The sequence below is a fragment of the Cyrtonyx montezumae genome, unplaced genomic scaffold (assembly GCF_038088225.1).
Source record: "Cyrtonyx montezumae isolate F1298 unplaced genomic scaffold, pur_monq_1.0 scaffold_2, whole genome shotgun sequence".
Lineage (NCBI taxonomy): Eukaryota > Metazoa > Chordata > Aves > Galliformes > Odontophoridae > Cyrtonyx > Cyrtonyx montezumae.
This window is the reverse complement of record NW_027071936.1, coordinates 36,649,700-36,674,003: the sequence shown is the minus strand read 5'-3', so window position 1 is coordinate 36,674,003 and position 24,304 is coordinate 36,649,700. Positions and strand designations below refer to the sequence as shown.

The following is a 24,304-nucleotide window of genomic DNA, read 5'->3' as shown; positions in this document are numbered from 1 at the left end:
GGAACACTTCATGGACAGTAACTCTTGCACTGCCCCTCAGAAAGAGCGAATACATGTTTTACTACATGCTAATCATATAACAAGCATGTATTAAATATAACAAGCATGTATTAAAATAGCTTGGAAACATGTTGTGTAGCACTTGACACAGTGTGGTGTTCTGACATGAGAAAGAACAAGCTGGTTTAATGGAACCCTTTCAGGATATGTTTGAAGGTTAAGCAACTAAAGATCTCAGTTAATCTGATGTAATCTGCTGTTACTAAATGGATGTCTGCATTTGCATCCATAGCATGCTGCACACGCATGTGTAGGAATAAAGTCTTCAGGGGTTTTTTTTTGTGTCAGTTGTGTTGGGTAGAAGCCATGCATCTGCTTTTTTATTTATACCTTATAATGAGCATTTCTGAAGAAGTGTGTGGTTTTTGTCCTTCGCAATGCACTTGTGTTTACCATGGCAGAAGTGATGGCACTGGAACAAGGTATGCAATTTGTTATTTGTTATACTAGTTGGTTTATAGGGAAAAGGATTGAGGAAACTGAAAATAATGTCCTCACATACGTTGCAGATAAACTGTAATCATGATTGCTTTGAAATAATGGCAGAATTTACTTTAGTGTTATTTGGCTAGCAGTGTTCCTGGATTGGAGCAGGTGGTCATGTTTTGTTTTAGTGGCTTTGTGCTTAATGGTAAGATTTAGGCTACCCTAAATCTTCATTTTCACTGTAGAAGGCAATTTCTGTCCCTTGTTTTTCCTAATACTGCAATGTTCTTTCTATTTCCACAAGCTTTGTCTACTGTAAAGTGATTCTGGTTTAAATAAATTCAGTAGTTTCTTTTTTTTTATTCACAGATAATTGGTAATTTTTGGTAATAAAGAATTGGGTTAATTGATATTATTGCGTCAGTTTTGGGATATACTGTTTCAGCTACTTATTGTCACGGAATGTCTAGTATAAAATGACAGGAAGAGAAAGCAAAACTGAAGAATGTAGAGAAAAGGTGGAGTAAATTTAAGATAAGTTTCTAGGGCAGAGGGGACTCTTAAAACTAATGCATGCAAACTGTGTATCCAAAAGAAAGGGAAACTTCCTGATTCCTGGGAATGCAGAGGAATGTCATTTCACTGAAGCCAATAGGAACAGGAAGTTCTGTAGAATCTCTATAAAGCATATTGTTCCTGTTTAGACACCAGATATAGGGCTAGATGTCTCTCCTTTAGAGAAATATGCTGGCATTTTCAATTTTCAGTCTACTCTGAGAAGTAAAAAAGATATGTAAATGCTTTGAATCTTCATTGTGGCAAAAACCAAAAACAAACAAACAAAAAAACCTAGAAACTAGTATCCAATATTCTTCATTTTAATAAAATATGTCATGTAGTTCCCATTTGGGATAAATATGTAATTTACTATACAGTGTCTTTTCTTTTTTGGTTGACAACGAAATATTAGATAGAAGCTGGTGCTTCCAAGCTTTGGAATAAAACAAATCTAGACTTCATATAGAATTTTCATTGCTATTTATATTCATTTTCTCTTTAGAAAATTCACGTTTGTCTTTTAAAATTCTAATGCAGACTGTTTCTGATTTTGTTCTTTTTATTCTGTCACTAATGTTGCAGAAGTTAATAGCATTTAAATGTGAAATAAAACTTTCTGACAAAGAAATGCAGATCTGTATATATATATTTCTTTTTGATGCTAGGTCTGTTCTCTGTAATGACCCTGACATGTTTGAGATCCCTGTGAACGTTCCTGTGGATACTGTAAAACTTCGTATAGAAAAAACTGTCATACGAAGGATTCCCACTGAAGCCTTTTACTATCTAGTAGAACTCAAATATTTGTGGGTGACTTACAACTGTGTAGCCAACATTGATATCAGCAGCTTCTACAACCTGAAACAACTGCATGAGCTCCGGCTGGATGGTAATCTGATCTCGACTTTCCCTTGGGAGTCCCTTGTGGAGATGCCCAACTTGAGGACTCTTGATTTGCATAACAATAAAGTGACCAGCATTCCAGCTGAGGCTGGCAGGTACCTAAAGAACCTCACCTACCTGGACATCTCCAGCAACAAGCTCACTACCCTGCCCTCGGACCTGATGGACATTTGGCCGCCCTTCTCAGAAGTTATCCCACCCAAGAGCACGGACATTCTGGCAACTCAGAGAGTCATTCTGGGTATGTTAAGGAACTTGTATCATTCCCTATTAAAATATACCTAAATGTTAAGTTGAAAGGGAGAGCAGGGAGGGACAGGCCTGGGATTCAGGTGGGTTTCTAGTACAGGTCTTTTTTCTGGCTTGCTCTGTAGTTTGTCTGTCTGTGCACCTATGTGTCTGTTTTCTGCTATTGATAGAAAAACATTCAGGAAAGACAGTAACCTTTATGTATATTGTTATCTCAGGGTTAAAAAAGTGTGTACTGGATTCCTGCTTCAGTATGAAATATTCAGTATCTGGATAAGTGCAGGTCTTCCAAAAATTGTGCTTCTGAGCACATTTCATAAACACAATCATGTCCTCTTGCAGCTGTTTTTAGTAGTGACTTGCAAGCCAGATGAGTAGCTAGAATAGATGCTTAGTATGAAAGCCTATTCTGAAATGCAGTAGTTTCCCCATGACTCATGTTAACCTTGCATTGTTCTAAAGCTGACATTTCTGCCAACTCACATTGTGAATACAAGAAGAATAAGGATCCCTGATACACACATTGTCATGGTGCTTTTTATAGTATTTAAAGGGAGCATTTAAGTATAGCTTGGCTGGACTCTCACTGTTCATAGTATTATTCTCTCTCTCCAGTTTCTTTTAGACCATGACATCATTTATTTTTGTGACCTTGTGTTTTATCAAGTTTTTGCATGCTTTATAGCCTTGCAGGTACCTATTTACCATCTGCAGTTTCAGAATATAGCTGCATCAGGTCCCTTGATAGCTTTCTTGTCTGTCACTGTGTAAGTGCATGTTCTGGTGTTCTTGTAATGTAGCGCAGAAGTGGAAAGGAGCAAAACCAGCACTAGGTGGATAACTGGTTTCCTATAATCTAACTGCAGGAGTTTGGTACCCTCTGTGCACTGTGCTGCTCAGTAATTTCACTTTCTTGATCCAAAGTCATTATTAAGCATTCATTTGTTCAGCGATTTTGTTTTACAGCAGAAAGTTTGATCTGAAGCTCTTGTTCAGATGAGATAGCAAATAACTTCATAAATAAAAGTAGCCTGAATGATTACATGCGTGGCAACTGTAAGTTTGCAGCTTTAAAAAGATCTTGGTTAATTTGGGATTAAAAAAAAAAAGCCTGTAAAATTAAGTCAGCTCAATACTCTATACTGAAGGCAATAACACAGGAGCTGACGGGGCTAGATCTAATCCTCCTGATGATGTCCTCATGTGGGAATATCCTAGAGGTTATTCAGTTGCCTTTGCTTACACAGCCCTCATTACTACTACTTATTAAATAAATAATTAACAAAAAAAATCCAGACCCATTCTTCTCCCCGCTTTTCCCCCTCCTCTTTCTCCCTTCCATGACATCTGATCTGCACTGTGTTCATTGTTGCCCACACTGTGCCTGGCTCCTTCAGTCCTGGTAGGCCCTCTGAGACCAACATTGACTTTTCTATCAACATAGGATGTGACCTTTGGATCATTTTAATGTATGACCTACAAGTGGGCACAGTTCTGCAGAGAGGGATCCATGCTGCATTCAGAACCTTACTTCTTCTTTTTTAAGATTACACTGTGAGGGATGCTCCGTGTATTCTTCACTGTAGATTTCAGTTTGAGAATGTAGATTGATGGGTAGTACTTTCACTGTGTTGCACTGAGTAAATCTACCTTAGATAATCTGTGGGTTGCATATTGAATTTTCCTTTGTTGACAGCACAGCCTTCTTACAACCATCTCATTGCAGGCTGACAGTGCTTGCTGTGTAAGAAACTATAATGAATCAGAAATTGCTTTTTCTTCGGAGACTAGAAAGCACAGTACTTCTTGTGTAACTGGTCATTTTCAAAAGCTTCACTTCTACTTGCTGTTAGCTTTACTATCTGCATTACTGCAGCTTGCAAAGTCAGTTTGGCCACTCATACCCATTACCAGGGGCTCATCCTTTGATCCCTGTTAGACTGCTGTGAAGCAGTCAGTTTTTAGGAATGAATAGTTAAAAGAAACAAGAAGAATGCCCTAGGAATTGAGATGTCTCTATATTGTTCCAGCCATAGGAGTTGCTGACTTTGAACAATGGGATAAGATGTTCTCTGTGACATTATTTTCTCTCTGACACGCCTTGTGCTGGAGCCTGAGGAAGGAGAAACATATCCCATTGTTGCCCTTCCTCTCCTCTGAAGTAGAGATAAGGATCACAGAAGGGACCAGGAAGGATTTCAGAAAGCCTCTAGCCTGCTGGGATGCAGGTCTATATGGACTGAACCCTGCCTACCCTTTGGCTAAGGGGCAGCCCACTCCAGAGCCTTCCCTGGAAACCTCTCCCATGGCTTATCTTTCAGTACAGTGAGAAAGTTTCTCTTAATATCTAACCTCAATCTCCCTTACTACAAACTAAGCTGATTAACCTGATTAAGTATTGTCCTACATGAGATGAACATGCAGAAAAACTAATTGCCTTCTCTCGTAATAACCTTTCATACATTTTCCTTCCCTGCTGGCATTTTGCTTTCTTAGCTGGTTGTGCTGTTTCTTTCAGCTGCTTCTTGTAGACTGAGTTTTTCATTTTCTACCATATATACTGGTTCTCTTTGGACACTTTTTTTTTTTTTTGTTGGGCAGGGGGGTGGAGAGAGGGGTGAGGGAGGGAGAAGGAAGGGAGTGAGTAGAGGAGGAGAGAGTTTATCTTTAAATGTGATGCCCACAATTACACACAGTGCTGATTTTGATGCTCAAGATTGGTGCTCTGTGGGAGCATTCAGTCTGGCCCATGTACCTACATGGAATGGTTACTGCAGCCAGAGCACTGCTAGAAGCTGGAACCCGAAGCAAATAAATGCTGTTTTTGTCTAGTCAGGAAAATAACAGTCAGATTCTACTTAGTGTAAGTACTTATGGCTTGAACTTGCTCCCCTCCTACTTCTGGCAAAACAAAATTGTCACTTGTATTTAATTAACAACATCAACAGCAGCAAAGCCCCAATTTTATCTGTGCAAATGTATTTTTTTTTTTTAACACTAGGAGGCAATTTTATCTGGAATGTCTTGACTGAACATTAAGAGAGTTGCATCTAAGAGAAAGTTCAGGTTCCCCATGTTCACTTTGAGGCCTCTTGGAGAAACCAAAGTGACTGGCAGATTAGTGTATCTCCTTATGCCAGTTCATAATTTCTGTCCTGCTGGGTGGCTTCATTGCTCCCCACTGCATGATGTTCTGCAGTGTGTTATGTGAAGGGGGATCAGGGGATGATTCCTGGCCCTGTGGCTAAGTGGTTCTCTCTGTCTCACATCCTCACAGTGCAAAGCCAGCTCTCTTTTTAAACCTGGATGGCTATTCAGCATTTTGCAAGACTTGACCCTTGGTTTTCTGTGGGTTTGATGGGATGTTCCAGTGTCTCTAAAATCTAAGCAAGCAGTTGGAGGTATGCTGACTGAATTAAAGAGAGAATGCAACTATTGTGCTTTCATACCATGAAACAATATGTATGTTAAATACTGGCTGGCAGGCTTTGCAGGATGGTTTTGAAGGTGCAAAGCTGCTGCATGCTGTGTGCTGGGGGAATGAATAGGACAGAGAGAACTTTGAGGCGATTTCATCCAAGATTCCATTGGAAGAGGTCCCTGGAGTGTGCACAGATCTTGGCTTTGTCTTGGAGAGTACTCTGGGGAACTGTTGGAAACAAAGCTGTGGAATGAGCTGACAATTAAACAGTGGAAACAATCAAGGAACCAGTGTATGGGTTCAGCTGGCCCTATCTTGGTTAGCACTAGAGCTTTAATCTAATACTTTGATCCAAATCACAGCTAAGTTTCAGCATTGGCTGCTGTACAGAGATTGATACTTCTGATATGAGTGATGATAGCAGCATTTTCCATATGGAAAATTACATCTAGCGAGTCGCTGAGAGGAACAGAGGAGTTTTAGTCCAGGATTTGACAGAGTGGCAGTAAAATGAAATCTTGCCTCTGTTGCTTTTAGAGGTGCCAAAAATTTGAAGCACAGCAGGTCCATTGGGTTTCCACTGGTTGTGCTAGGCTATGAGGTAGATGCTGCTCATCCTGATACTCCACACTTGCTATTAATGTATAGGAAGCACTGGGACACAGTAAGGGAAAAAGAATTTACTGTTTAGATCCATGGATCAGTTTTGTAGCTTCAATCAAAAGAGGTTGCTTGGTTAGGTTGCTTGTTTTGATGAATCCTTCAATTGACCCCAAACTTGAATGTTTCATGTATTACTGTTTTGCAGCAATTGAAAGTTATGTTCTAAGACCAGTTACTGATTTACAAAGGAAATCTTACTTGTAGCTGTTTCAAATGCTAGACATCCATATTGACTTAGCATGGGGAATTCTTGTTTACTGAGAAGACTGCAAAAATATGCATGCATGGGCACACATATGCATGTATTTGCCATTTATATGCATGTTTGTACGTATAATGTGTGAAAGTAAACTTAAATTATGCTAAATCAAGAATATTTTTATAGAGTAGTTTATAATCCTTATTTAATTTTAATGTGCATTGCACTCATATATTGTAGTGCAAAAATATTTAATGATTTTAGCTTTGCTTTGGTCAATATTCCAATTTCAGGTCAATAACCTGCCCTAATATTTCTCCAAAAGAGGACAGGATTTATAAGTATTTAGTGTTCCATTAAATCTACATACCATTTGAGACTTGATAATTTTAAATTCTCTTCTTTGGAATTTGTTTCCTGGGGGCATTGTACCACATTCCTTTATTAAAGCTCCCCTTTTCTCCTAGTTTCTTCAACTTGTAGCTTTTATAAAAACTTTATTCTTTCATATGTTCTTTCTCCTGTCACCTTGTGAACACAAATTGTTAAATTTCAGAAGTTTTCATTCCTGTTTCTGTCCTCTTCAGTAGCTAACTGAAGTGTAACCAAATTCAGTGTTATTCTTACTTCCAAGTGCTTTCATCTTTTTATTTTGGGAATTTGCCTGACTTGATGACTTACAACAGCTCTGCAAGTTTGCCGCCAATAAAGTGCGTGCTGCCAGGTATCAGCAAGACACAGATAAACAGAAGGGATGAGCCACAGGCATAAGGGAGTAACTCCTCTAGCTGTTGGTATTGTGTGTATATATGCCCTGCTTCTTCAGCCAGTACTGCTGGACACCGTGACAGATGGGGGAGATAAGGTACTGAACTGAAGTAACTCCTTTGCACTGAAATACAGTAGAGAGTCTCCTGACTTCAGCTTTCTTCATCCACTGAAACCAGACCTTCAGAACAACCTGAGATGATCAAACCTGTGTCCTGGGCTAGACTGAATAAACACCCAATCTAATGGCTTTGCTTCACAGTTCCTTCTATTCTACCTCTTTTGTTTAGTCTGTTTAGACTGTAACATTTTTAGTTCTCCTTTTCAATACTGGGAGAATATGAGAGCTATATATTAATATATTTGAAAGACCTTTTGCAGTAGTATTAGAAACAATAATAAATCTGTCCTTTCTTGCACCAAAGCTTGCAGGAAACAGAAGGTAGTATAACGATATATTTCTAGTATCATTTTGCATAGAGGCTGTGCTGGACAGTTCACATGCATTTCCACATCGTTTGGTACAGAGGAACTGTTGGTTGAGGGCTTGTTTCCAGGGGACCTTGACTCCCTGTTTATACCTTAGGGGGAATTTCATTTTCAAATACTCCTACAGTCTCTTCTACTTGAAAAAGTAAGGAAAATTTATTACTTATTAGCCAATGAGAATAAAAGAATACAGGAATATTATTCCTAACTGCAAACTAAGGTTGCCTAGATTAAAAGGTAGGTGGATGTTTATTCTTAATTGTCTAGAGCTTTTATAAGGAAACAATTGATGCGCTTAGACATGTGGCAAACAGATGAAATCACTTTTGCTTATAAATATATATTTGAGTTTCAAAGGAAGTTAGTTTTATATTTTGGAGATTCTTTTTTTCTTAAAGAAGAGCTGTTGCTGGTGAGACTTCCTTGATTTCTCCTTCTCCATTCCTGAGGGCGGTAGGTGGTGAATAGACACAAAATCTCTTGTGTCTGGAAGGGGTGAAATTGGATTGTGATGTCAGGGAATCTCTTCAGGTCAGGTCTTGTTTTAAAAGCAGGGATTAATCAGGGTTTATCACTATTTTAGCCAATCACCGCTATGGTGCTTAAAATAACCTAATCTCAGTCAGGTGATGAAAGGAACTAGTCGTTAATTATTCATATACTCTTTCATCAATAGGTTTCTTCCAAAATGGAAGGCAGGTATTTTTCATTTGTTGTTTTGATAATTCCTAAAATCACACCCTGAGAAACATTGGCAGATGTTTCATTTTTTTTCTTTTAATTTTTTATTAGTAAGTGACTTGTCTGTTGCACTAGTCAATAAATTCAGTTGTGAGCAACTCTTGCATACTATCCCTCATTTTGGTCAGTAAGTTCTGTTTATTGCTAGAGCTAGAAGAAAATGAAAAGTTTAGGCCCAAAAGTACAAAATATTTGAACCCATGAGTGATATACTGTGCAATTTTTTACCTGGTAAAGTGAGTATTGCTGTGTTGAGGTCAACATAACATCTGATGACACCATCTGATGGTTTAGTCACACTTCTGAGAAGTGGCTACTCTTGTTTGTCATAATGACTTTAGCAAATGGAAAAACCTCCCATTCAAAGACCTTAGAACTAAGAAGCGAATGTTATAGCCTATAACAAAAGAAGAGACAGTGTTCTTGTATGCCATCATAAAAATCATTATATCAGTCAGCTTTTCCTGGGGTCTTTCCCATTTTCTTCTATTCTCCTGTATTTGAATATTTTTCTGAGACTGTCATAAATTAAAGCCAGATTTCTAAGAATATTGGTATGGTTCAGAACCAGATAAGAATGTTGTCCTAGAGATTTTCTCCTTAGCCCATATCCCTTTTTCCATAGGCAGAGATGTTGATGTAAGCTCTAACCCTACTCCATCATTTTCTCTGCAAGCCTAGACCAAGTGTCTGAAAATATCAAACTGTACGAGCCCAAAGAAGTAAAAAATGCAGAGGGGGTGTCAGAGTTCAATAACCCTGAGAAGCTCTCTCCAGAAGCCACAGTCAGGTGAAAATTTGTCATCAATCTTAAGATACCTTTTCAAAGGGTTTTCTCCTAGATAAGTAGCAAAGTTAAGCAAAGGTAATGCCAATTTATTACTATGCTTCTGCAAATGTATGTGAAGAAAAGATTTAACTTAAAAAGCATTTCTTTTTCTTTAAAAACGTCTTTTTTACCTCTGCAAAAAAAAATTCCCAACCTATCAGTTAATAGAATTGTTAAAAGGAGAACAGTAGAAAAATATTAATTCAAAATAGGCATGTGGTTCTTCTTGAATTGTACTTGATGGTAGTCATATGTCACATTGAAATTACATTTGTATATTGCTTGACAATGCCTTTTTTGTTTTTCTATTCTCTCTTTCTTCAGGCTTGCAGGACAACCCATGGTTTTGTGACTGTCGCATTTCAAAGCTAATTGAATTTTCCAAAATTGTGGACAACTCAGTCATACTTCTTGACCCACTGGTTACATGTAGTGGTCCAGAGAGCTTGGCAGGAATCTTGTTCCAGAGAGCTGAGTTAGAACAGTGTCTTAAGCCATCTGTGATGACATCAGCAACCAAAATCACCTCCCCACTGGGAAGCAATGTTCTACTACGCTGTGATGCGACTGGATACCCAACACCACAGCTTACTTGGACTAGGTCAGACAATATACCAGTGAACTATACAGGTATAATAGCACTTTTACAGAAATAGCCCTGTTAGAGGACATGAGAGAGCCTGAAATTGCTGGGTTTCCCATGCTTTGAGATCATTCTTATTAGTAACAGTGGACTTGGTATTGCACCATTCTGACAGATGCATCCATAAAACAGATGTTAGGAAATTCTTTCTCCAGGTCCAACACATTATTTTGATTCTGTTTGTGGTCTGTAATAAGAACTGTGTGTGAAAATGGATGAAGGTGGGAAGAATGAAGAAAAACAGAGATTGGACTAGTTGGTAATAATTTAGAAGCTGAGAAGCAGGAAGAATTTATTACTTGAAATCTCCTTTTTGGTCTGAAATCTTTGTGATATTAGGAAAACCTAGAGAGCCATAAAGGAGCAACTTAAAGCATAGCACTGTAAATGTGGGGTTTTCCAAAAAAGCATATTTTCTTATTTGCAAATACTTATTGCTTATTTGCAGCGCCCATCATGAATACTAAAGAAACTGCAATTGCCTAATACCATTTTTGCTGTAATATGCTATGGTAGATATTTATGCAGTAATGTCCAAAAAAAAGTTGATTGATAATGGCAATTAGCTAGCATTTATTGTAATTCTTCGCTCTGAAGAGAGTAATAGTCCAAAGTATTGAAGTGTTTTATGACAAGGGTAACTTCTGACATTTTTTTATATAGCTGTTGTGCTCAATGTTGCTTGAAATCAGGGAGACTTACACTTTGTAGTTGCTTGGCTTTAAGATGTTTTGATCTCTTGTTTTTGTTTTACTTAATACAACTGCAGACTACCTTTTAATTTCTCCTGAAATTCTATTTTGAGCCAAGTTGAGCACTGTTCTACAGGAAGTTCCATAGTTAACATTTATGTGTGAAATAAAAAAAAAAAACAAAAAAACATTTTATCCATATATTTCATTCCAGTAGTAATAATTTCAGAGAAAAAAAATAATGCTGCTTACTTTTGCTTTTAGCTCCTTTTTATAATACTTTGTTTTCTTGTAGTGATTCAAGAAACACCTGGGGAAGGTGTCCGATGGTCCATACTAAGCTTGACTGGGATTTCGTACAAGGATGCAGGGGAATACAGATGTAAAGCAAAGAATTTAGCAGGAATGTCAGAAGCTGCTGTTACCGTTACAGTGGTTGGTGTTGTAACTACAACTGTGTTGCCACAGAAGTATGGAAGGAAGCAGGAGGCTGAGAGACAGAATACCACACTGGAGGAATCCAAGAAGGAACCTGAGAGAACAACTACACCTCTCACCACTGTAACAACCACCACAGCACAGGTTACCACTGAAAGATCAGCAAATGCTAGAGTTACTGACAAGAAGCAGTCCAGGTCCATGGTCTATGGAAATAAAAGTTCAAAGACAAATGAAAGCAAAAAGCAGACTGGGGGCACAAGCAAGAAAGGTGAGAAGCCAGAGCAGATTGAAGAGATGAGCAAGAAAGGTGAGGAGAATTCACGTAAGGCAGCAGTTACGGCTGAGCAAAATGTTACTGTGAAGGACCTAAGGGTGATCACTGAAACAGATGAAAGAGTGACTCTGACTTGGAAAACTGTCAATGCCTCAAGCAACACTGCAGTGACTGTGTTATATTCAAAATATGGAGATGAAGAGATGTTGCCTCTAAGCACTGATTCTAGCAAAAGCAAAGTCACAATTGATGGTTTGCAACCTGGTACTCAGTATATGGCATGTGTTTCACCCAAAGGAGTGCCACCCACAAAAGAGCAGTGCATTATTTTCACTACTGACACGTTCAGTGACGAAAGCAGCTCTCAGTTTTCTATTTTAATAATCGCTAGCAGTGCAGCATGTGTAGTTGTTTTACCTTTGATCATTTTTTTACTCTACAAAGTTTTAAAACTTCGTGTGAAACCCAAAGCTCCTAAGGAAGCTGACCTTGCTAAAGAGACTTATGTGAAATTTGAAACACTCTCTCTTAAGCCTCGTGCAGTAAATGCAGGAGGAGAGCTCTGGGCAAGAAGGTACACAGATGAGTCAGAAAGACTTCTCCTTTGTTCTAGGTCAAGCATGGATTCTCAAATGACCTTCAAAAGTGAGGGCTCTCGGTCTGAGTATCTCTGTTGAACCTGTGTGAGGATGGAGGAGATGGAATATATAGTGGATAAAATTATTTTAAGTGATGATACTGCATCAGGAACCAGGTTGTTGTCAGGTAGTGATATTATATCATCTGATATCATGGACCCTACCAGATGGGTAGAATGATGGATAGGAAAGGGAACTGAAGATTTTTTTTTCTGTATGTCTGTGACTTTGGATGTGAAGGAATGGCGTTCCTTGAAAGATAAAGATAGCGTGAAATGGTTACTTGCTTAAAGATCTTCTATTTCTCCTTTAATTGAAACATCATTCTTTTTTCTCTCATTTAACTGTATGATGTACTCGTTGTACAAATCAAACATTATCACACCTTTCATAAACACTATGTATTTAAAAATGATAGAAAAAAAATTAAATCACTTTTATTGAAGTTGGAGCTTTAAAAATTTCTCATACAACTCTCTTTGTAAAGTATATAGAACTGGAAGTGATCCTAAGTATCCACAGTTTATGAACTCTTGAGAGCTACAATATATATCATATTGTCATTTTGGTGGTGCTGTTGTGAAGGAGCTTCTTTAGTGTTCTGAAACTTGGGTAAGATGTCATTATGAGTCACCCAGGGAATTATGCTGTATATTGATACTATTAATATACAGCAAACAATCTTATTACAAAATCCCAGCCTTAGAATTTATTTGCATTCATGTGGTTGTATACTTCAATTTCAGAAATCTCTGTAGAGAGAATTTTATGGCATTTTGTAATACAAAACACAATGCCACTTAGTGATATTTTACACTGTATTATATACTACCCTGTACTACTATAGAATACTTTGAGATACAATAGGAGGTCTTGTCCTCAGGCCATGTTGGATGCCTAATGAAGCTTAATGAGCACACTTGAAATTAATTGTGAGAATGCTTCCCAATATTTAGAAAATCCAGTGTTAGTAATAACAATGAATATAGAATTATGTGTAACAAATAATAATAGGCTGTCAATTCTGAAGCTGCTTTTTCAATATACGTGAAGTATATAACAGAACTGTATTATTTAAGGTTCAGGTATTTCAGTTAGAATTGTGTGAAATAGGAATAACGTTTTTTTCCTAAAAATGAAAACTATTCAGTTTCCTTGGACCTTTTTATACCTAAAATAACTGTTTACTTTACTTGGAAACTGGAAATCTTCTCTTTCCAAACCAAGAAACATTACTTAGCAGCTACAAACCAAAGTTTAGTTAATTAAATTGCAAATAGTGGCATTTCTTGGTGTAATTAGTATAGCATTAAACTTTACCCACTGGAATGCTGTAGAGCTTGCCTTGTTTAAAGCATAGGCTGATTAGGGTAACTATTTGTCACAAAAGCAACTTAAATAATAAAGCAACATAAATGGCAGAAAATAAATACACTCAGAATTTCTCATAATATCTACATGTCAGGGATAACAGGACCAATATCTGAAACTAAGAGATGAACTAAAGAAGCAAGTAAGGTGTTAAAAATTGCAAAATTAATTTACCCATATATGCTTTTAGGATTAACCTTGGTGTTTCTTCTGTTACTAGTATGAGTGGTAAAAAAATGATCTACCTTCTTCCATGGATAATTTTGATTTAAATGAATATATTTTTAGTTTTCTGAGTGGAACATTTTGACTTTGGATATGGTTTTTTTTTTTTTTTGTCATTTTTTTAAGGAAAGTAGTTTCTTGTGTCAAAAACATAATTTGTCTGAATATATATGAGATAAATTTTAATGAGATCTAATGTGTTAACTTGAAGTGTTACACTACTTGCCTTCTATTCTCCATATAGATAGTAGAATCAGCAGATATTGCTGAAGGTTTTCCCAACAAAAAACTGTTTTTCCTCAATAGAAGTGATTATTTTTATATTTTTAATTCCTGGATAACATTTGATTTTAGGTTGCAAAGCTCTACAAGGAACTTGAATCTAATTTTAGGGTGATTTTTTTTAGATGCTGTGTCAATGTATCAGATTGTGGCAGCGCAAAGCTTATTTGAGAGAGCTCATTTGCAATTGTGAAACCTATTGGTTTGACTAATCTTTGGTGACTTAATATGTTTTAAAGTTAGGAATTAGTTAAGAACACTAGTATTATCAGTTTACTGAAGATGGAGTGTACTGTGAAGGACTTTTTTTTTTTTTTTAAAGAACACCATATACATTATTTTTTTCCTACACTTGAAACAATGAAGTTATATAACCTGATTGTGTATCTATATTTCATGTCAAAACTTGTTGGAGAATTTAGACAGGGATTGAGTGCACAGTAAATATGTGCACATTGCATCACCAAGGGGTGGTGTAATTGAAGTGCTGAAGATAGTTTTGTTGTTGCTGTTTTGTTACCCATAATCTATTTGTCTAGTGTCTTCTGAAATGGAATGCTGAATGAATCTTCACAATGAACAGTGGATGACTGTGACCTATGGTTGGACAGAATGAGTCTTGGGAGAAGATTTGACCAAAGTTTATGTGCGGCCTTTCATGTTTTTGCACTTTGTTGGCTCAATTCATCCTGTGTTTCACCAGAAAGGTTAGAAATCTTTTTACACATTACCTGCAATGAAATAACTGAATTCCAAATAGACTCAATTTTTACTTAAAAGGGTCTCAGCACTCGTTGTAGTTAAAAACAATTCTATCTTCAATGTGCACTTACTAAGCCAAACTTGAAAATCGTATTTTAGTCCTTTCTGTTGCCCACACTAGATTTTGTATTCTTTGCACTACTGTAAGAGACTCATACTTGTCCCAGGTAGGGGATTAGGAAAGAGAACTCTTTCATGTGTACTGTGAAAATGTCTGTAATAGCAACACCATATATATTTGGGCTTAGTTGATAGACTAAAGAAATGATGTTTTATATTCATTACCTTCTCAAAGAAATAATTAAAGTAGTAGTTGTTTTGATGTGAAAATAAAACATTGTTTTTATATGTGACTGTGTACTTGCATGACCCTTCCTTCTTCATTTATAGCTCTGGACTGTATGAGATGGGTGTAACTGTGGGAATAAGAGGAAATTCAAGAAGAAATGAGAGAAAATACAAAAGAAGGCTGAGAATGGGAGGGATAATATCCTTGAGAATGCTTGAAATAGGTGCTGCAAAGTCTTCTGCTTGCAGTTCTAGTTCAGCAATGATATTGAGAGGGGTATCTGCAGACAGGTAGCCATAAAGGGATGGTGAAGATTCTGCCTTCATAGTACAAGGAGAGCTCAATATGTATACTCTTTTGACAAAATGGGAACAGCTATAATGTTAAAGTATGGAACCAAGGGCACTGGGGGAACTAAAAAGTGTGCTTGAAACAGAGTTAGTCTACTTGGGTATACATCAGAAACAGTTCTGGATAGGGGGTGAATCCTAGATGTAATATACCATGACAGACTATTGTGATCTATGATTTTCTTTTAAAAGAGATTATTTGTTAGGTTTGTGTCTGGTAGGTAGACTAAATTGAATTTCGCTCATGGACCCAGAAATATCAGTCTGAAACACCCAATAGCAAGGAGAGAATTCTCTCTGTAATACTGAGTACGTTTTTCATTAGTGTTTAGGATGGGAGTCTTTTCAATTGGTTATGCAGAAAGCAATTATGAACAAAAAGGTATTTCTCAAAAACTAAGTAATAAAAACAGCATTTTTAATAATTATTTTTATTGTTGTTTATATTTTTATGAATTAAAGTCCTAACTTTGCTTAGGAGGGAAGATGAAAATGCTCTGATTATTTCTGGAAATTTAGTAGCACCTGTGAGGCATGTATCTTAAATATTTTTTGCCTTACCAAGTCCTGTTATTTTCGAAAGTTATTAAGGGTCCTATGCAAAGAATTGACTGCACAAACTACTTTGTGCCTCATGACAATAGAATACCCGTTTATCCAAATGTGTCAGACTTCTCCAAAATGTGGTAGCTGCCATGAGTATGCTTTATATGTATGATGAGTAATAAAAGTTCAGATACATCTTTTTAAGGAGGAGTGAAAGATATTTGGCAGTGGTGTGCGGGGGTTTTGCTTTTGTTTTAATGGAAGGAGTGTGACTGGAAGAGAATTTGGTAAAATATGTAATGACCAGAGAAGATTGAAATTGAATGCTTTCTTGTCTCTTAATATAGGGTAAAAGAACCTTATGCACATAAGAATTGAGAGTAAAGATACAGTGTTCCAGAGTTACTCAATACAGAGCTCATGTGCTTTCTTCTGAGGCCTCCGGTACTGGCTTTTGATACCTGAGACACGCTGCTCAACTAGGTGGAAATTAAGAACCATCCTGAGGGATGATCACTGGTAGTCAGTTTAGCTACTATGTAAATGCAATGGCTTGCTTATTCAGTCAAAATAACAAGTGCTTTGTTGGTGTATTTTCAGTCTTTCCATTCAATTAGGCATGCAGTTGTATGAGTCCTTTAGAGTCCTCAAACAGCTGTTTCTCTAATCCTTTGGAGTAAATTCCTAAACAGATCTCAAAATCATGTTATTTCTTAACTCTCTAGCATTTATTCTCCCAGTTTAATATGGTTTGGTAAATAGGAACAAAATAATGTGAAAAGTCCGCTTTGTAAAAATTTTCAGTCTTTAAAACAATTGTACTTTTGTTGAAGAAAAGAGATATAAAGTCCAGTACTTGTAAGTACATTTTTTACTGTGAGAACCTGATTCAATTAATGATGCAAGTCTAAAGCCTTGAGCTGATCGGATCAACTTCTGAGTCATGTGTCCTGAATTTTATGCTGCTAAGATTTGGCCAAACATTGGAATCTGCAAAAATAACCATTACCAATTTTATTTCTTTTAGTTTCATAGCCTAATCTCCTGTGCTGAAGATCAAGTGGAAGTATAAATTAAGAAGGGAGAAAGAGATCAAGATAAGGATATAGCAAACAGCCATCTATGAGACATGGAAAATTAAATTCAAAGTAATAGCACTTTTTCCTGAAATTCTTTAGATTTTATTCTCATTTCATTTTTGATAGAGCGTTCTTTTACGTTAGAATAATCCTGAATTGTGCTGCTACCTTCAGATCATACATGAACGACATTATTCATGGGTGTTTTCATGGGGGGAATTCGTAGATCTTGAGACACCTCTTTTGGTTTTTCCTCAATTAGTTTAAAAAACAAAACACATTTATACATCTTATCCTTTAATGCAAATGTGATGTGGTGGCACAGTTTCCTTCCTTCTGAAGCAGGAGAATGAAATCAGAAATTGTAACGTTCCTGCCTGTTCTGGAACTCAGACTCATAGATGAGGATTATTTCCATCTTACAGATTCAGTGTTTTGTGCCACACCTGCACTACATCAATTTATACAAAACACTCAGTTCCTAGAGGTCTCTTCCAATCAGTTTGATTTCAGCCTAAAATTTGAGCTTAGTTAATTTTAGTAGATTTGTCCTAATTATTTCTCTACATGAGGAAGGAATCTTCCTAGAGGAGTACAGGCTCATTTCTGTGACAAAAAATGTGGTTCTTTATCTTGCTTGAACATCCATTATTCTTTGACAGCAGAGCAGACATTCCCTTTGGATATGGTAATCAGCAGCAGAAACAATGTAAGCTACGTTTTTCACAAGCCAGACAAATAATGTTCTATGTTTTGGTCAGGCACAATGGTTGAATAGAGTTGTCCAGCATTCATAGATGGAGTATTTCTCTGTGACAAGGAATTCATGAGGCAAGGTTTTGAGAGAGAACTAATGCAGTTCCTTGTTTATTGATAGGGAAAAGTGACATTTTCTTGAGGTTTTCAATGATGATTTAGCTTTACTGATTGCCTGAAACACTTCATGTTCAGGCAGAAGTTTAGCTAGTTTAGTGTGATGCTAAACTTGGGTGGATTGGGGATAAAAATTAGGAAAGGGTTCTGAAAAGTTACCATAAATAACTTCCTGACCACATCCTGAGAACTGCAATTCAGTGGTGTTTCTAAGTCCACAGGTATTTCAGCAGATGCTGGCAGTTCAAGAATGTGAAGCAGTACTCCAGTTACAGTGAGATGAATCCTGTTGCACGTTGTTTCAAGCAACTTACAGGCATCAAGAATAAGTTCACATTAATTAGTTAGGACAGTGTCTCCTGAAAGGCTGGACTAAGTGAGAAACTGAGAGGATGCTCCCATGTCTCAATAATTTCAGCTGCAAGACAAGCAGATGACAAGCCACTTTCTGTGTTATAGTAGCTGTTAGACAAAGCACTCCTTCCTGTTTAGTTTCAAAGCTGCCGTGATAACTGATAGCCTATTAGGGAGACCAGAGGTGATCAAGATCTTTCACATGGAGCCTATACAAGACTACTGCATGTTTTCCTTACATCACTGTAAAAAGCTCAGATGTAAGTAAAGCAATGATAATCACAGACAATTGAAAATATTCATGAGTTGTTTATTCTGGTCTAGATATCTATTGGGAACCTATCTTATATCTGGTACTCGTGCAAGAGCAGGGAGCTCTGTCTGGCAGTTTCATTGCAGTTCCACCATCTTCAGAGGTCAACAGCTTGTGAGAAACAGCCATGCTATTTGCCATAAAGGTGTCATTCACAGATTTTAAAGTACCTGTTGCCTCAGAAACAAGGCTGCAGAAACGTAAAGGAACTGCCATTTAAGAAATAACATGCTATTTCCTTCTGTGGTATTGACTGACTACTTTTTCTGGTTTTGTGGAAATTCTGCTCTTTGGTAACTTTTCAGGGAGCCACAGAAAACAGTTTGTTTGAGTTCAGTAGTCAAATCTGAAGAGTATTTCTTCAAACCCTAACCACTTTGAGTGCTGATTGCCAAAATGTTTGCTGCATCAGTAAGAATTGTTTTCTTTTTATAATCTTGTAAATAGCACGGTACTTCTAGGAGTAGTCCAACTTGTTTGTCAGGAGAAATTATGAAAATTTAGATGTAAGTTTTCATCATAAATTGATTTATATTAACGTGAAGTTAGGGTATGATGCCACGCAGCAGTATAGGCAAACTTTTCCACCTTAAACACTTATAGTTCTTTTCTCTCTTGAGTCTTTCTGAACTTATTAGTTTATTCTTCTTCATCTTCTGACAAAAGCATTAGTTACAGTGAAATAAATGACCCACAGAGTGCTATGACTCAGAGAGTTTTCCATAACTCATTTCTGATAGTGTAATTGCTTTGTTGGGTAGCAGTGAGTAGTGACTGTTTCTGGTAGAGAACAAGGAACTTTGATATCAATTGCTAATTAATCTACATTGCTGGGACCACTATTAGGAACAAGACAGAAAAGAAATGCCTGCTTCATATCCTCATGCAATAGCAATGTGCTTGAGACCAGTGTAAAATTACATAGTCTGAAAAACATATCTTGAAAACTTACTCAAATCTTCCCCTTGTTTTATCTTTAATTTTGCTATTCTTAAGAAAAAAGTACAAATATATTAATATTAGTATTTCTATTCTTTCTGATTACTGGGTTTGCAGTACATTATACAGGTTTAAAAAAAAAAAAAACAAAACACAAATTTATGCAGCCCCGGCAGATCATACTGTTAAGATATTCTCTTACTCAGGATGTTGATCCATTTTGGTTTCTGTGGGAGAAAAAGGAAATATGATTACTTAGAGCTTATGGGGATGGACAAGAACCTATCTCTTTCATAGGATATGCCAAATTGAGTGGGATTTTATTGCAGTTACTGGAAGTTTGCTATTGACTTCAGTTAGCAAAGGTTGAGTTTCTCCTTACTGTCTGAATGCAGAGAGCTGGGTATTTAATATCCCTAGGTATTTAATGTTGGAATGTGAAGATGAGCCTGTGATCCAAGAACATTTGAGGAGAGTCCATGCCCTCGGCCTGCATGTTTTGCAGTGATGAGCATCTAGGGAGTATTAAGAATTTATGCAGTAATCACTGTCTTTGACCTGTATACCAACATCTGTAAGGTATATCCTTCTGTAAGCATGCCTAGAGATATGTTGATGATATTAGCATTATTCATCGGCTCAGGTCTTTTAGGTATATTTGGATTTCTTCTGATGATGCGTGCTGTCTTGCCCATCAGCCCAGTTCTAAATAAGGAAGTCAAACTAAAAGGTGCAAAGCTTGAGGTTTTTGTAGCACTAGGAAATGCATGCAGAATAGAATTCCTCTCCCCTTAATGGAGTCTTGTTTCATTTTGAAAATCTGGGCAACTATGTCTGATTTTTCAAAACAACTGCATAAGGAATACATCCAGTCCTCTCCTGTTGGTGTTACTGGGAAGGGTTTGGATGGATACTTCCTTTAATGATTTTGTCCTAATGCTCATTTAACCTTAACTATGGAAGAATTTAAATATCAGGCAGTCTGGCCCTAAAGTAGTCTAGCTGTTAATACTGATGCTATAACAAGTTGGTGTTGATATTATAGATTATGACTTCATATTAGTTAATGTGTTCATTGTAATTGTGCTTTAGTTTGTTAAATAGTGAAATAACTTGAGAGAGGGAAGCTTTTTTTTTTTTTTTGTAGCATACAAGGCAGTGAGTCCCAAAAACGCTCTCATTAATTTATGCAAATGGTACGCTCCTACTGAAGCAATACACTAGCTCTGGTAAAACCACAGAGGGCTTCTGCTGTATCCACCTCCCTGCCAATAAAAGCTGGCGGATGTGAATGAGGTAGCCAGATCTTTCAGGAGTCTGTTTGGTCATTTTCTAGCTAGGCAGACATTGCTGGTTGCCATGCATCTGAGTAGACATTTTTTAAGAATGTATTTCACTGTTAGTGGGCACTTTGCTTGTAGTCTGGTTTGCTGGTTCTGCAGTCACTGCATGCTTGTTGCCCCTGCTCCTTAATACTTAATCTAGTGCTCAGTGGTCTTGGGCCAAGGCTGTGTTATTATCTTTGAAAACATAGAAACACTGTTTCTGAGTCCTATAGAAAATCTTAGGGGATATCCATAGAGCTGTAGTGTTTTGCAAGACACCAAAAGCAAGGAAACTAATGCTAAGAGTTGTCTCTCCTTCTCTGAAATTCTCTGCTAGTAGAGTATGACTTAGAGTGTCCATGTTCACGCTCACACTGGCAGTGCAGGATCTGTCTGAAGTTTTCAGTTACACAGAAACACTCTCTGAAAGTTATATATAACATGGACTATTGATTGTGCTGAATGCTCCCTGCCTTTTTTCCCTGCTGCTCCTCTCTCTGTGTCGCTGTCTAGGTGGAGAACTGACAGCTGTGGCCCCAAGCAGGGTGTGTTTGATAGCTGCAGGATTTGCATGTCAAGTTCTGGGGTATCATTATCTTGGTGGCATTTGGGTCAGCAGGAGGCTCTGGCACTGCACTCCCTGCAGCTGTGGGGCTCGCTCTGAGGTGGTATCAGGTCAGGCTGCTTCCTACCCCGGCAGCCCCACAGAGATCACTTGCTGCTCTCTCTGCCAACTTCTTCCTGATACGGAATAGGAAATCCATATGTGAAGCTTTTATTGCCACTGTGGGTAGGATCTGTGATATGTACAGTCTTTCTCCTTAGATCTGCGGCATTCCTTCGAAATTATTTAATTCACTAAATGCCATCACACCACTAACTTGCTCTTTCAGTGTAAACTAACTTTCAGCAGAGTCTGGGCAAATTCGTTGAAAGATTCTGCTGCTCAACTATTTATTAATCAGGACACGTCTGCTTCTGGAAATCTCCTGAGTATGTCCTATAAGCAACCGGGCACTGAACATTCCCAACAGTGAGCAGTGTGTTTGGTTACGCCCGCTCTTGGTCGCTCAGCCATTCACCAACTGGCTCATGTGGCACCAATTGTGTGGCCATTCACAGGAAAGTGTTGCATTTCTGCAAAGAGAATGTGCCCTGTGTGTGCTCAGGCCAGTTCCACTTCAGATGAAGAGCTTTCAAGTCTGTCAGCAAAAGGGAGCATCCTGTAATCCACTCGTAGGAGCTCAGTGCCAGGCATAGACTGGTAATTCTGGTCTTGAGTTCATCTCAGGTGCTTTGCTGTGGAAAGCTGGCTATAGGAAAGGCTGCTCCTTCTATTTATTAACCATCCTGCTGGGACCTGCATCAGTGATACACAGACACAAGTTCATGCTGTTGTGTGTTTGTACAAGCATGTCAAATGGGTGTGACAGAGGTGTCTTTGTGAACCACAAAGAAAGTGGATCCAATTGGTGAGTCACAGCTATTTTACTCCACATAGCTGTAAAACAAAAGCACAAAATGTCTGTTAGTGTTCATTTTTTTTTGAAAGCAGCAAGAGTACAAGAATGAACCAGCTGAAAAGGTCTGTAATGGAGATACCAAAGTTTACTGAAACAATAATTTCAATTATTAATCTTTACAGCCCTGAACTTGGGATAAAACAAAGAAGTAAAAGTAACAATATTTCTGGTGGATGGGCTTCAGAATAGGCACCTACAGCCTATGTGAAATCCTGCTGTCTTACTGGTGCAAGTGGAAACCTTTGAGTGCTCAGCAGGTCTGAAAATCCGTGCCAGATTTTGTTGAGTGCCTTTCTTTGGAGAGAATCATTTTGCTGTGAGTGCATTATCTCTGGGATGGAAAGTAGCTGTGGAGCATAGAGTATGGGGAGGATGCATTTTTTTGTGAAGTAAAGCCCTACATACCTGTTACTAAGATATTTTCTCAAATGTTCTCACATAACAAGCAGCATAGACCTTATCCATGGTAACTAACAACTTGCTTTATCTTCAGTTTTATCTCCACTTCAGAGAGCCAAATGACTCTTTCAACATGCTATTTTAGCCACTCCTTTATGCCTGCTAACATAGAGGCCTAATGTAGGCATCTAACACTGATAAATGTCATAAGTTAGCAATGTGCTATGTGGCTTCCCCATAACGTTTTGCTGCTGTTCTCTCTATCTGGGTGTGAGGGAGTGCGTGTTGAGCTTTCCTTCTGGATCCTTCTGTGGATGCCAGTGATGGAAGGTACCTATCAAAACATAAAACATAAAAGGTCTTTGAAAATACAGTATTGGTTATAGTTCAGAGTAAATTTTCAGAAGAATTGGGTAGGGTTTTTTGTTTTTGTTTTTGTTTTGTCGTTCTTTTTCTTTTCAGATTTAAGTTGGAAAAATTGTAAACAGTCAAAAAAACTCCTGTGGATATTTGTTGTCATTGCTGCTATAAAAGAAAATGAAGCAATTGGAAAGAGATTACCTGTAACAGCACCCAGTTTTTCCATAATGCTTTCATAGTAAAACTCTGTTCTTCAATTAAATTTACCAATAAATTAAATTAAAATATCCTGCCAGCCAAGTATCATCTCCCATTAGATTGAGTAGAACTGTGAGAGGCATGCCTGAGGCCGGAAAACAGAGTGGCCATCATACCTTGGGAGGAAACTTCAGACATTACTGGCTGTTGGTGATCACTAGAATATGTTGCTCTCTCACTTGCTGATTGTTTTTTACTGCCTTTTTTTCTTCCCTGAAGGCTATCAGAAATCCCTAATATAATTAAAATTACTTGCGTTCATCAGCTTCTGCCTCAGTTGGCAATACATCTTTGGTCAGAATTATGCTCCTGTCTCATGGGCACTCTGAGCTAGGGCTGGCAGGTACCCTGAGGCCATTGGGATGGATCTGGGGACTGCTTTTAGGGTTTCTGAGTGTTCCTTGCTGCTCTGAGCTCTTGCTAGAAATAGCCATTGCACATTTTCTATGTCACTTCAGTGAACTCTTGCATATAATCATTAACCCTTATTGGCAGTAATTAGTATGGTGCTGACTATAAAATATAATTTTAACCAGATTAGAATATGGTTGAGGCCAAGATCAAACTTCCAGAGGCTGACAGGAAGAGAATTCAAAGTGCTGACAAGCAAGCATAATGTGTAGTAAGCAAGAATAAAAGCCAATATATGATTTGAACAATGTGCAAATTAATACAGTATTGGTACTGAAAGCCTTGGGAAATGGAGGGAGGGCTCTCTTTCCTTCACAGTTCAGAAAGAGCCAGAACATATTGTCCTTGAATCAGACAACAGCAGTTCTCTGCCAGGGTAGGGGACAAGGCCCTTTCCAGTTGGATAACTAGCTGATCTTTACCAGCTTTGGCAAAGCTAGCCCTCAAAAGCTCAGTGAGATAGTGGGAAGTCCAGAAGAAAGGATAGAAAGAGTGTTTGTTTGTTATTAGTTCATCAGTCATTGAGTAAAGAATCAGATTAAAAGAAGTCAACTCACTCTTTGATGTACAGGGACAGATGATTTTGAGATCATTTGGGCTGATTGTGTAATGAGTGCCACAAACAAGGCTACTGTAGTAATTCATCTGATT

General features: G+C 37.7%; 1 protein-coding gene across 2 annotated transcripts; it reads left to right on the top strand.

The window, feature by feature from the left end:
• The first annotated feature begins 351 nt into the window (after positions 1-351).
• On the top strand, positions 352-12,045 carry LRIT3 (leucine rich repeat, Ig-like and transmembrane domains 3). 2 transcript variants are annotated; one of them, XM_065736894.1, is made up of 5 exons: positions 367-482; positions 1,710-2,188; positions 9,631-9,936; positions 10,937-11,335; positions 11,375-12,045. In XM_065736894.1, the coding sequence occupies exons 1-5, from the start codon at positions 367-369 to the stop codon at positions 12,031-12,033; spliced, it is 1,959 nt and encodes a 652-aa protein (XP_065592966.1). In that variant the 3' UTR covers positions 12,034-12,045. The 2 variants fall into 2 exon arrangements, with proteins under 2 accessions (XP_065592965.1, XP_065592966.1); XM_065736893.1 differs by having other exon boundaries at positions 352-482; positions 10,937-12,045.
• Positions 12,046-24,304: the final 12,259 nt, after the last annotated feature.

Coding starts and splice junctions, on each gene's coding strand:
- LRIT3 (XM_065736893.1), top strand. CDS start 367: ATGCATCTGCTTTTTTATTTATACCTTATAATGAGCATTTCTGAAGAA. Junction 2,189..9,630: donor AACTCAGAGAGTCATTCTGG/GTATGTTAAGGA, acceptor CTCTTTCTTCAG/GCTTGCAGGACAACCCATGG. Junction 9,937..10,936: donor TATACCAGTGAACTATACAG/GTATAATAGCAC, acceptor GTTTTCTTGTAG/TGATTCAAGAAACACCTGGG.